The sequence below is a fragment of the Acomys minous genome, assembly GCF_964271855.1.
Source record: "Acomys minous genome assembly, chromosome: 12".
NCBI classification, from domain to species: Eukaryota; Metazoa; Chordata; class Mammalia; order Rodentia; family Muridae; genus Acomys; species Acomys minous.
This window is the reverse complement of record NC_140493.1, coordinates 24,743,184-24,757,128: the sequence shown is the minus strand read 5'-3', so window position 1 is coordinate 24,757,128 and position 13,945 is coordinate 24,743,184. Positions and strand designations below refer to the sequence as shown.

Genomic DNA, 13,945 nt, shown 5'->3' with positions numbered 1-13,945 from the left:
CCTGGAACTCACAGAGATCCACTTGCCTCTGCCTCCCTGAGTGCTGGGATTACAGGTGTATGCCCACCACATCCTTCTCAGAGTGGGATTTTTATATCTACATTTTTGCTGCCAGTATCAAGTGGTCAGGGCTCTCAAGTACCATGGATTGTTACTTAGAGCCTATCAGTTCTGTGGCTCGGGAAGATGGGCAGAGGCTCTGACTGGGTCCCCGATTCCTGATGCCTCTGACCAGTCCATGCCCTCTTAAAGCTTCTATTTACAGTGGGATTGTTGATGTTTCGGTGTGCCAGGCAGCAATGGCAGGTTATAGCCTCTCTTGTACCAGTTTTCAAATATGCATGTGCATGCATGCACACATGCACACACACACACACACACACACACACACACACACACAGATGGACATACGCAAACACAGGTATGAGCACCAGCACACAATAAGGACATCGAACTAACTGGGGAGCCCTGTATTCTGACATCACTTTGCGATGCTAGCAGAGAGTACATGGGTGTTCCATCATCCTGTGAAGGGGGCCTTCAAGACAGGTCTGTGCACAGATCTGTCTGGAGCTTTTAGCCTCAGACCTTGTAGAAGCTCCTCCGATCAAGCTCACCAAAGCCCAGGTCCTACAGTGGCTTCTCCCAACACCTCCAGGGTAGGCTCAATTTTCTTAACAATTATATTTAATTATAAGCTTTCTAACAGAGCGTACCTCACTTACAACCAGACTAACCCAAACAATGGGAAAAGGAGATTAAAGAACACAATAATGAAACCTTAAGGATATCAGTTCCAGGGAACGATTCTCCTGGTGTAGTCAGCAGGCCCTCAGCAAAGCCGCAGTTCAACCAAGGTTGCTGCTGGAACCTGGAACAGCAGCTGAGGCCCAGAGCCTCAGCCGAGCCCAAAGCCTTGAAGCCTTCCCTGGAGCAGTTCTCTCTAGGAGCATCTCTCGAAGTGCAGGGATGAACAGCCAAAACAATCCCAAGTCCTCTCTCAAGCCCCCTATTTTGGGCTCATATATCTAACTACTCTCAAAGTCTCTACTAGGATGTTTTCAGCTGGCAACATCCAAGCTTCCCCATGAAGTGGTTTGATGTCTAAGTGGAAAACTTCCTTCTCTCTCACTAGTATGTTCCCCATCCCACACTTGGGATCAGCACAAGAGCATGTTTGTGTCCTCTTCGCTCCACTGATACCACAATCCCAAGGGCAGCCTTCTTCCTCCTTGAGAGTAACTGACTGATTTGCCTATGACAGGAGTGTCTCAGGATCTTTGACTGATGGACGGATGGATGTTACTAGTGCCATGTGAGGAGGAATGAATAATCCAGCACATCTGAGAGGTGTCTCTATGAGGCCAGTCAGAGGTGGCCATGGCTCCCAAAGGTTCCTTCTCTCAGCAGCTGGTTTTGGTCACTGACCTCAGCACAGCAGCACAAAGACTCCCAAGGTCCCTGATGTGTCTTCACTGGTGCAGAAGCCACCCCTCTACCCCTCCCTTAAGCCTGCATTCCCTCTTGGACACTGGATATCAGTTTTCTAGTTATGGTGCATGCTCAAACTAACAGTGATCATGTGACACAGGCCAGGCACGAAGGGCAGGCTGATAAGGACTTCTGGGACTCTTGCTACAGAGACAGATACGATGGGAGGCCAGGCTGTCCCTTCTCTTTCTTCTTGCTTCACAGCGTCAGGACTCCAGAGACATGAGGACCATGTGCCAAGCAGAGCCAGGGAAGAGGGCAGAACATGATGGGACAGCATCTTTGGTGACCGCACACATAGGCTATAGCATCTGGACCTTGGGGCCCATTCTTCCATATGAGAGAGAGGGGGGCACTGCAGATGTGGCTGAGCAGTGGGACACGCACCTAGCATGCAGGAGACCCTGGAAGTTGGAGGAAGGCTCTCTTAGTCTGTTCTGAACCTGCCTAGGACCGAGCCATTCTTGGATGAGTGTCCCCTGCATAGGTGTTTCGAGGGATCTTGGATGGTGTCTGCCTTGTCCTGCTCCTAGTGACCAGGAAGTCCAGGCAGGGAGCCTCCTTCCCCAGCAGTGCTGAGCTCTCCAGATGAGGCAGGACAGAGACTGTCTGCACGGCCTTTCAGTGGCAGTGGGATACCCTGCCTCTGCTTCAGCGGGGAACACAGGGGTTAGGACCTCATGCTGCTCCCAGGGTCAAGTTCAAGGCCTTCTGCACAGTACACAGCCACAGCTCTCCTCTCTGAGCAGCCCCTCCCTCACCACCCTCTCCTCAAATCTAGATGCCTTCCAGAACTTAGTCCTTTTCAGGTCCTGACATAACATTTCTTTCCTGATGATTCCTCTCAGCCTGGATGTTCAGGTTTCTTATGGCACTTTTCTAACCTGCCTCACAACACCTAGGTGTCCCCTACCACCAGGGGACTTGGCATGGTTCCAGTAGCAGTCCAGCGTTGGTGGCCAGGACTGCTGTGTAGCCTCTTTCTCTAGGGCCCAGCAAGGGTCCCATAGGCACCTCACATCTAGGAGGGAGACAGCAGAGTGTGTCCTTGGAGACAAATGTCAGGGCCAGAGCAGCTTGCTTTGTCCAGGTGGTTGTGGGTTGTGAAAGAACTGTCCAGACAACCATAAGAAAGTACAGAGATAAGCCAGAGTCTCCAAGCACCAGGAAGTGCTCTGCCTCCATGAGACAGAACAAGGGAAACAACAGGCAGGCAGTAAGTAACCATGGAGACCCCTGGGACAGAGGTTGAGACAGAGCTTGGCTTCCTGGAGCTGGCTAGTTCTGACCCCCGGGATGCAGGGGTGTGTCTGAGTCTGTCCACATTCTTCTCCCAGGTACACAAGACAGTGCCTGCCATTTTAGGCCTTCCCCCAAAGGCTGTGCAGAGACCAGGTGATACCAAGAGGACACAAGCCCCGCCCCCAACTGCTCAGCCTCTTTTCTGGGATCTCAGACAAGCCACTGTCTCCTGGAGCCTCGGTTTCCACCCAAAGACTGATGCAGAGTAGGAGCTTAGAGACACGTTGGGGGACACACCCAAACCACAGCTGCTTATATCTCAGACATCAGCCTTCGTCCCATCCTGCTCAGCACCAGCACCTCAGAGCCAGCTTCACTCACCAAGCTCCTGAGACTGGCAGGCTTGGTTTCTTGCCCTCCTCTATCTCTTTGCTCCCCCATTTCTCAGTGGAGTGGGTACCTTCCCTCTAGGGTTCCAAGCATTCTGTCCTCTAAGCTGAGGCCTGGCAGCTCAGGAATCCCACTTGAGGGCAAACCTCTCTCTCAAGTCCAGGGAAACCCATCACGGCTTGGAGTCCAGTTCTCCTAACACAGATGTGTAAATAAAATGGGTCCACACCTTTCTCTAGAGCTGTAGTGAGGATGAACAAGTGAGAAAACTGAACACACCCCACAAGTAAGCGAGTTGTCTTGCTCTGGCTGAGTTTGAGCAGCACCCAGGTCTTGTTAGGGTTGGGTGTCACCACTGGCTGTGTCTCGGGGAAAACCAGACAGAGGGAGAGAGGGAGGCTTCTCTTCTTAGCAGCTCAGACCCAACAAAACCTCATGCTCAGGTGCTGATCCCCACCTGCAACTCACTTTGTCCACCCACTCACAGGACCACCACAGGCCGACTTTCTAGATTCTTCTATACGCACCACATGTTGTTTGTGGATGCGGCATGGAGTTTAGGCGGAAAAAATCTGCACCTTAGGCTCAGGAACCACTCCCCTTCCCGAAGATCACTCTCCACACCTCCAATTGCCAGGCCCCATCTCCTCAGGCACACCTGCCCCTCCTCCCCAGTCAACAAAGCTCTTGGCTCTGGAGTGGTTGGTGCTGACCGTGCTCTGCTGAAAGTGGGGAGAATGGCACTTGGAATCTGCCTTTACTTCCTACATTGCTTCCTCTGAGAAGTTCCCAGCATCCTCTTCGGCCGACTCCACAACCTCCTGTGCCACTCCTCTGGAATCTTCAATGGAGGGACCAAAGTCTTCTCCTCTACCAGAGACCTGCATCTGGACGGCTGTGGGATCCTTTGCTTTGACCGGGAGAAGGGTCTGAGAGGGGCTGGACACCAGGGGACAACATAACCCTTTCTTTGGGGGCCTTTTCTTATTGTACAAAAATGTCACTGGGTTTGATCACCCTGTCCTCACAGCCTGAGGGAGGGAGAGCCAGTGACGACTCAGGACACATACACTCTAGATTTCAACACATTTATTCCACTATTTGGTCAGAGTTTTACAATCATTCTGTAAGATACACATCTTTCCACATTTTTCAGTTTAGTGTGTAATTACCACATGTGATACAGGGCTGTGCTGTGCTGTGATTTTGCAGATGGGGAGACTGAGGTGAGGAACAAGGCATCCATCATCTTTCACTGCAGAACTCAGAGCCTGAGTCTTCAGGTGGAGTCAATCTGGACCACACTTCCTCATAGAAAGCTTTTTTTTTTTTAAATAAAAATACCTTTCTTACTCTTATTGTTCTTCTTTTGCCAGCATGACTTTAGCTTGTTAGAGAAAAGCACAGTGAAATGCGGGACTATGTAATGTCCCTAGAAGCACAGGCAGCCATGACGGGCTCCCACGATCTGACTGAGGAATGGACCGGAACATTTTTGAACCCCTTAACTGTCGAGATATGGCTACAGACTCATATGGTGGGGAATAAGACACTCTGATCTCTAAGTGCAAAGACATAAGCAGAGCTCCTGTCACCTTGAGGGCCTGGGCAGCGGTCACTAGGGCAGGTCTTGCTGCAGAGCCTTGTAGGTCTGCTCGAATCCCTGCACCTTCTTCTCTAGCTTTTTAGCTAGGTCCCGCAGTGCCGCCCCTGACTCTGTTTTTGCCCCTGTCGCCAAATCAATTGAGTCTTTTATAAGATGATAGCCATCGATTATTAACATGATAGTGGGAAAGGCTATTGCTCTAATCCTGGCTCCTCTGGTCATTGGGAGAACGGAGTCGGGCAAGGCACTCTCGACCTCCATAGAGCCTACGTCAGAGATTCTACCAATGGTTCTGAGGTTCCTGCCTTCTGCTCTATAGAGAGAGATTTCCCTGGCAACCCTGTAGGAATGCATCAGCTGTCCCAGTGTTCTCCATCCAAGGACTAAATCCAAACCTGTATTTATAGCTACGATTGGAAACTTAAAAAGGATCAACATCTTCTCAAGTATGCTCCTGCTGGCTCCAACTAGACGCTTGGCTTCAGCTTCATCTATCCATATCCTTGCTTCTTCCGCAGCGCTGCTGGCGGCACCAGACACACTTGAGAGTGCTCCTGTCCCCGCTGCAGCTCCTGAGACAAACAGTCTGACCCCTCCAGCCGCTGGTCCTGCCCATAAACCAGCGATATCAGAGGCAACACCGAAAGCACTGGACACCAAGTTGGAGATGGTGCAGTCCCTGTGCACCTTGTCAAGATGGTCAGCCAGGTCTCGGAGCTTCCTGATGTTTTCTTCAAGTTTGTTTTTCAACTGAGGAAATTCTTCCAAAATTCTTCTTCTCTGTAGCTCCCTTTCAGAGCGTTCATCTTCTGTGGGCCTCTGTGCTACATGCTTCTTCAGCACCTCACGCAGTGTGGCTGTCTCCTCGCTGTGATGAAGAAATCAAGAGCATGAGAAAAACAGACTTTTAATGAAAAAAAAAAACTAGTAGTTTCTTCAAACATCACTTTCATATTACAAACCCACTGGAAAGTAATTTTACAGAGACCCATAAGCTTGCACTCCATCATAGGCATTTAGTACACTATAGGTGCCTGTCGTCTTAGTCCATAGGGGTCATTGTGTAAAGGAGAGGCAAGACACCATAGTGGAAGGCACTTGATAAAATGTCTCCACTCTAGGTCAGCATCATTGCTCTCGGTGGTAAACCTTTGATGAGCACAGGGATGTGGTATCAGAGCAAATACTGAACCTCAAGAACTGTGTGTGCTGTGAGGGATGCACCTGCCCCAAGAGTCTCCCCCCTGCCCTTGCTGCTGGGAAGTCGTCTGCATTCCTTGCAACATCCAGCCTGCAGGATGCCTTGCTGCTTGAGGAACTCTGCATTGGGATGTGCAGACTGAGCATGCCAAGAGTGCAGTCCTCAACCTGAGAGGCTCCCAGGCCTAAGCAGTCGAAAGCAGCACATCTGACCTCATGAGGCAGTACACAGTGACAACACACTTGCTCTAAAAGCTTTGCACAAAGACCTCCACCTACTGTGCACAGGGTCAGCGTTGAGGATAGATTTGGATCTTGTCGGTAAGATACTTCAGTAACTATCTGTATGTATTTCATGTGGGGAAATACAGGGTCTGCGATACAGTGTTTGTAAGAGTTTCCTATATAAAACTCAGCCTTAAAGAGGTGAGGTGTGGTGGGGACTTTACAGCAATCTCTAATATCCAGAGGAACTAAGGCCAAAGGCATTAACCTTGGCAAGAATCCCATGAGGCCCATTTTAGTAGAATTGACCTGTTGTTGGTGCCCTTGTAAGGGATGTGCTGTCTCCTGCTCTCACTGCAAGGTTTCCCTAAGTCCCAGCTCTCTGTGTGTGCAGAGTGGCTCCACCTCTGTCCCCTGGGGTAATAGGCCTGAGCAGTGTCCTTGTGGCCCCTAGGGCCTGCTTCACCATGGATGTTCTTTCCATGGGTGGGCTTCCTGGTGAGCAGGAGCCATGTGACTCAACACACTCTCAATGCAGCACAGCACTGCACCCTGAGGAGAAGAAAAGTCAGACTTGCAGCTCTCTCACAGATGTGCCTGGTGCATGTCTTCATAGCCTTATTTTAACCCTCTGTGCTCCATGGTCAACTGTGACTATGTGACAAACGATCTGCTATGTGAGTTTTATGGATTGCTTTTGAAAGTTCTCAGTCCTGTAGTTGGTTTAGCCTAGTCCGTCATCAACAGTTGGTGTCAAAAAGGACAAGAAGGCTCGGGGGCAATGAATGTTTCCTCAGACTTTGACATTTATCTTTGAAAACTTAAAAGTAAAGGAAAGCATCTCCCTCAGAGCCCTGAGATGCTCCATATAATTTCGCCGGCTCTCTGCTCTCTCTCTCGATGCCAAAAGCCCGTTCTCTCCCTGGGTGCAGCTCACAAGGTCAGTGGCTGCCTCCACTCACTGAGACAGGACAGCTGCCTCTCATCCTGGCTGCATGCTGACTGCGAATCCACCACCACCTGCTAGTTCTTGTTCAGGATCCTATAGGCAGAGGTTACCAGGCTCACAGACACCACAGCTGGTGACAGTGTCACAGCTGAACACAGCAAGTCCTCATGCAAAGATGCAGTGGGCCTGGAGACTACACACAGTGATTGGTCAGTCAGGAATCCCATGACTTTGGACAAGGACATAGTGGAGGGCTTCGCATCAGGAGTCCCCGTCAGGCTCAAGTTATGCGAACTGTCCTCCAGCAGCACTGACTCTGAACTCTCTCTAGTCACACGGCCTTCCTAACTAACATTCCTAGAGCTCCATGTAGAACGGAAAAGTGTCCAAAATGCCATTGTGACCTCTACAGCAAAGACAGTGTGTGGAGGGCACAGCCAAACACAGCCCTGCACACCCGTGGACCATGAGGCTGGAGGCGGGGTTCACTCCCCCTCCCTCTTCATGTCCTCTGCTAGGCCTCCCTTTTCTACCTTCCTTAACCCCCTCTCCTTCCAGATGTGCTGTCCTAGCCTTCTCCCTACGCCCCATTCCAAGGTCAGGCACAGTCTCTCCTGAACCCTGGCAGAGACCCTGGTCCTGGTGTGTCTGGGGTGAGGGAGCAGTTCTGGACTTGGTTCTCCATCCCTGACCTGTTGCCCGTGGCAGGCTGTCTCCATGGCCCATCAGACTGAACTCCTGTTCCTATAGAACACAGCCTGTGGCTCCTAATCTGAGTGAGGACAGCCAGGGTCCAGCCCAGCTCTGTGCGGCTGCATCATGTGCACAGACGGATCCTGCTTGTGGTCCAGCTCCTCAGATGGGAGGAAAGTGACCAAGCCACAACTTGGGAACATGGGTTGGTTGTGTCTACACTTTTCTGACTTGTCTCAAAATCAGTTTTTTTTTTATTACAGGAGACCCTGATAATTACAGGAGACCCCTGGACCTGGTTCTTTCCACTCTCAACAGTAGCTCTTAGCTGACTTTCAGGAGCACCCACTGTGCACTGGGAACATCCTGAGAGCTCCACACACATGATCTTATTTCCTACACTACAGCACCATGGCGGTGAGACTCACAAAGCTGTAACTAATTTGCCAAGGACACATAACCTTAGATGGCAGAAATGGTCCTGGCACCTTGAGTGGCACCTTCAATCAACCTGAGGTCATTTCCATGAAGGAATAAGATGGTGGACACACTCCTCTTGGATTGTTGAGAAGGAGAGTCTGGAAACCTATCCCTTGGGAGCGCCTAGGGTGGGCATGGCTGCCCAGGAAATAACCCTTATCATTATGGTCTGGCGGGCAGGGCAGGGTGCACCATGTGGGTAACCTTGACAACTTTGCTGCCTCCACAAACGCCTTCCAAGCTTCATCTTCAGTTATCAGGGTCTTCAGGTCTTTTATGGCGAGGTGGTTCGTCAGAATCATATAGATTTCTTGAAAGACGTGTCCTCCCACTATACACCAAGGAGAAAAAATGAGGTTAGAGGACAATGTGGAAGAGATTAAACGGCAAGTACCGGGAGGCGGACACATGTCTCAGCATGTGTATGTGGGTCCTCATGGAGTTACCAGGGTCAGAGACTCAGTGCTGTGCCCCAAATGCGCATGTCCAAGCTCTTAGGCTCAGCAGCTGTATCTGGGGACAGAACCTTTAAGGAAGTGAAATACTGCAGACCACGTGGTGCCATAAAGCAAGAGTGCTGCTCAGTGGGTCTGGGGTCCTTACAGCAGGATTCCAGATGTTTATTGTCTACATTTGCCATCATTTTATCATCTGTCATGTGTGTGTGTGTGTCGCTGTGTGTCCTCTTCCCCTGCACTTGTTTCCTACTATGAGAGAGAGTCAAGTTCTTCACAGCAAGGGCTCTCTATGAAGTCACCTTCTGTATTAGCTACTTCTCTGTTGCCCTGACAAAGGACCATGGCAGGAGTCCTTTAAAGATGATTTCCTTTGTCCTACAGCTTCAGAGGTGAGGTGTCCATAGTGGCAGCTAAGAAACAGAGGCAGGTGACAGAAGCTGGGAGGTCACATCTCAGCTGAAGCTAGGAAGCATAGAAATGCACTGGAGGGGGAGCAAGGCTATGAATTGTATTTTACATTGCTTTATTTTACTTTATATTTGAGACAAGGTCTCACTGTGTAGCCCTGTCTAGCCTGGAACTCACTTTGCAGCTCAGGGGAGCCTCAATGTCACAGAGATCAAGCTGCTTTAGCTTCCCAAGGGCTAACACTAAGCATTTACACTACACTAGGCAGGGCTATTTACTCTAAAGCCCATCCATAGGGATTGACCTCCTCCAGAGAGGTCATACCCACAGGGATGGACCACCTCCAGTGTGGCCACACCCACAAGGATGGACCACCTCCAGAGTGGCCACACCCACAGGGGTGGACAACCTCCAATGTGGCCACACCCACAAGGATGGACCACCTCCAGTGTGGCCACACCCACAGGGACAAACCTCCTCCAGTGAGCACCAGTCCTGGAGAACAGACATCCTTTAGTGAGTACCCGCCCACGCCCACAGAGAAGGACTTCCTCCAGTGAGACCTCAAGTCCTCTGTGTTCCATAACCTCCTCAGGCAGCAACACAACTGGAGACCAGCGTCCAGATGCAGGAGCCTCTGGGGGTATCGAACACGCCAGACAGCACACTCACACACACAGTGACACACGACTCCTCTTCCACAGGGACCTTTGTGACATGGAAGCAGACAGAGAAGAGGAAAATGGCTACCTGACACTCCCGCAAGGAAGTCCGGGTGCTGATAACAAGCCATCGGATTTCCAACAGGTTTTCTTATGGCTCTTGGGTTGTCTTAGCTGGAAGAAGAGGGAAAAAACTGTAAACTGTAAGCTGCATGAGGACAGCTGTAGGGAGGTGGGAGGGGCCAAGGCCCAGGAGCTCCACAAGGTGGCAGTGAAGGACCAAAGGACTGACAGAAAGAGTCCCACTCCCCCAGTGCCCTGTAGGGCTCCTTACAGGTATCAGCCATCTGGATTCACCCTCTCACGTCATCCTGGCCAAATCAGAGCCCCTTGTCCTGTTAGCGTTGAAGGAGGATGTCACCAGCTAGGGACAGAGCCATGAAGAAAAGCGTTATACAACCTACACCCAGGAGAGATGCTCTGTGAACGACATGGTGGGAACACAAGCAGCTGATGAGAGCAGCAAATCCATACTGTGTGTGTGTGACACACAGAGACCCTCATACAGCATCCTCATGGCAGGAGGACTCCAGTGAGCTGCACTGGGAAATGAGGTGAAGACCACTGAGGTTTGCTGTCTCCCCTCACTGTATTGCTAGACCAGGACTTAACCTCCAGCTGCTCTGATTGGAGCCTGGTCATTTACATAGGAATCTCTGCTCTCTTAAACACACAGCAGCATTTCCTCCCCTTCTTACTCATGGCAAGGCCTGTGCCCTGTCAGAGGGTTAATTCTCAGGTGGCAGAGTGCCCTCTCAGAGCCCATACCCTCTATTCTGCAGGAGCCTGCATCCCACCAGGGCTAGAGTCCTTCAGACCCTGTCCCTGTCCCTGTCCCTGTCCCTGCTCTGGCCCATGCAGTCCCTCTGTCCTTCTTCCTAAGTGTTCAACCATCATGTGAACTGCAGTGAGAGAACACTGTCTTGGGGAACCTTCTGTGCTGGGGCTCTTAGCTGTCAGATACTTCTAGAAGTAAAATAACTGCACCACAGAGCATGACCATTTAGCTTTTTCATGGCCTGAGGCTCAATGTGCGTTAAATAAAGTGTGAGACCCTACACTCACGGGGCCATGGATGAGGTGGACATTCTCCTAGACTCAAGTGCACAACAGGCTTCAGGGAACAGCCTTGTGCATGGGGTGGCCTCAGCACTGGAGAAGCTGAGGGAGGGTGGCTGCTGGCAGCTGAAGCCAGCTGAGACTCCCATAGATCCCCACTTCTAACTAAGCACATTCAGCACTGAGGTGTGTGGCTAGGGTTGCAGTTCTGTGGTGGAAAGCCCCTCAGGGCACCATGCCCAGAACTCAGTCACTAGTGATACGAACAGACAAGATAACCAGTCCTTCCCTGTTGGCTGGTCCAGTCCTTCCCAGCCCTGAATGTCTAGATTCCCTGGGGGCACTTCTCCACATTGCACCTGTCTGCTACCCAACTCCATAACTCCCCATGGACCAGCGGAATTGGCATGATTCCTCAAGCAGTCCAGTGCTGGTATCCAGGACCATCTGTGCAGCCTCTTTCTCTAGGGCAGAGCAAAGGCTACACATGCCTACCAAATCTAGCAAGGAGACAGCAGAGTGTATCCATGGACACACTGTGAGGGACAGAGCAGTGCTTTGTTCCAACTGTTAGGAAAACCATATGGAAGTAGACAGAAAAACCAAAGTCTCCAAGCACCAGGAAGTGTTCTTCCTCCATGAGACAGAACAAGGGAAACAACAGGCAGGTAGTAAATAACCATGGAGACCCTTAGGACAGAGCTTGAGACAGAGCTTAGCTTCCTGGAGCCAGCTAGGTCTGACCCCAGGATGAGGGTGTGTTTCTGTGTCTGTCTTGTTCTTCGCCAGGATACACAGGATATTGCCTGCCATTTCCCCCATCCCCCACAAGCTGAGCAGAAACCAGGTGACACCCAGAGAGCATAATCCTGTCACCCACTCTTCAGCCTCCTTTCCAGGATCCTGAACAAGCCACTCTCTCCTGCAGCCTCAGTTTCCACACAGAGCCTACATAGAACAAGCCCTCAGAACAGGTGTGAGAAACACTGCTGCCCTGAAGGGCTCCTGGGATCTCATCAGTCAGCTGTTGATGTCCCCTTCCCACCTCAGTGGCAGCACTCCAGAGCCAGCTTTACTGAGCAGCCCAAGGACTGGCAGGCTCAGGCTCCTGCCCTCCTCTGTCTCTTTGTTTCTTCCATTTCTCAGGGGAGTGAGCACCCACACCAGACACCTTCCCTCTGGGGTCCTTAGCACTCTGTCCTCCAAACTGGGTCTTGGCAGCTCACTGGCCCCATTTGATGTCTTCCCCAACCTTTTTGGTGCTTAGGAAAAGCAGTCAGGCCCAACAGGCCTGACAGTCCAGCAGCTAACCCCGCCCCCCATTGCACTCATAAAATGGGTCTACACCCTCTTCTAGAACTGTGTTGAGGATGAGCTAGTGGGGGAACTGAACCCCTTGCCTAACTTACCGAGGGGTCTTGCTCTGGCTGAATTTGAACAGCGCCCAGGTCTTCTGTGGGTGTAGATGTCGCCACTAGCTGTGTCTGTGTGTCTTAAATGGACAAAAACTGGAACTCAAAGTGAAAGTGAAAGAGTTTGCTGTGAAAGCTCAGATTCAACAAATCCCCAGAGTCAGCTTGCTGAGCCCCACCCACACTTGACCCCTTGTCCACGCACTCACAGGAAAGCCTCTGGCTGACTTTCTTTTTTTTTTTTTTTTTTTTTTTTTTTTTTTTTAATACATTTTTATTAATTTATACATATTACATCTCAGTTGTTAGCCCATCCCATGTATCCTCCCATCCCTCCCTTCCTCCCACTTCCCCCCCCTACTCCCCTCCCCTATGTCTGTGTCTGAGGGGGATCTCCTCCCCCTGAATATGCTCATACGGTATCAAGTCTCTCCTTGGTGACCTATTATCTTTCCTCTGAGTGCCACCAGGCATCTCCATCCAAGGGATATGATCAAATATGGGGCACCAGAGTTTGTGTGAGAGTTAGATCTTCTTCTCCACTCAACAGTGGAGAATGTCCATCGGCTAGTCCGGGTAGGGGTTCAAGGTTTTTACTGCTGGCTGACTTTCTAGATTCTTCTCTGCACATCCCGTTCTCCATGGTCTTTAAGAAAAATGATCTGCCACTGGAGCCGTGCTTCCCAATCTGTGTGGCATGACCCCTTTGGGGATTGTAGTGTCCTTTCATAGGGGTTGTCTAAGACCATATGAATGGTATTTAAGAAAGAAAGAAAAAGAAAAAAAAACCACCTGGAGAGATGGCTCAGAGGTTAAGGGCGCTGGCTGCTCTTCAGGAGGTATTGAGTTCAATTCCCAGCAATCACAGGGTAGCTCACAACCATCTTTAATGAGATCTGGAGCCCTTTTCTGGCCTGCAGTTTACATGCAGATGAAGTAATATATATATATAAAATAAGGAATGTTTAAAAAAGAAGAAAAATCCCCACTTGCATCTTTCAGGTACAGGGAGTCCCCCAGATAGCTCTTCACGTCTCCAATTCTGCCCAGCCCAGCCTCTCAGGCACACCTGCCTCTCCTTGCCCCTCAGTAAAGTTCTGGATTCTGGAGTGGTTGGTGCTGACCCTGCTCCGCTGAAGTTGGGGAGCATGACACTTGGAATCTGCCTTTACTTGCACCCATCATGCATTGCTTCCTCTCAGAAGTTCCCAGCATCCTCTATGGAAGAATCCACAACCTCCTGTGCCACTCCTATGGCACCTTTGGTGGAGGGACCAAAGTCCTCTGCTGTACCAGATACCTGCATCTGAACAGCTGTGGGACTTCTCTGCTTTGTCCAGGAAAAGGGTCTGAGAGGGACTGGACACCAGGGGACAACATAACCCTTTTTTCGGGGGCCTTTTTCAATCTAAAGAAATGCCACTGGGTTTGATTGTCATGTCCTCACAGCTGAGGGAGGAAAGCAGGTGACTACTCAGGCCCCATATGCTATAGATTTCAACATTTGTTTCACCATTTGTTACAAGTTTTACAATCGTTCTGTAAGATACACAACTTTGCCCAATTTTCAACACAATGTGTAATAACTACATGTGATATGGGGCTGTGCT

The 13,945-nt window shown here is 50.5% G+C and overlaps 1 protein-coding gene across 1 annotated transcript; it reads right to left on the bottom strand.

Annotated features, from left to right (window-relative positions):
- Positions 1–4,195: 4,195 nt before the first annotated feature.
- Positions 4,196–12,445, bottom strand: LOC311579914 (apolipoprotein L3-like). The gene is made up of 4 exons (XM_084750959.1): positions 12,333–12,445; positions 9,893–9,978; positions 8,481–8,607; positions 4,196–5,597 (listed from the first exon to the last, which is right to left on the bottom strand). The coding sequence occupies exons 2-4, from the start codon at positions 9,933–9,935 to the stop codon at positions 4,742–4,744; spliced, it is 1,026 nt and encodes a 341-aa protein (XP_084607085.1). The 5' UTR covers positions 9,936–9,978; positions 12,333–12,445; the 3' UTR covers positions 4,196–4,741.
- Between the last annotated feature and the right edge of the window lie 1,500 nt (positions 12,446–13,945).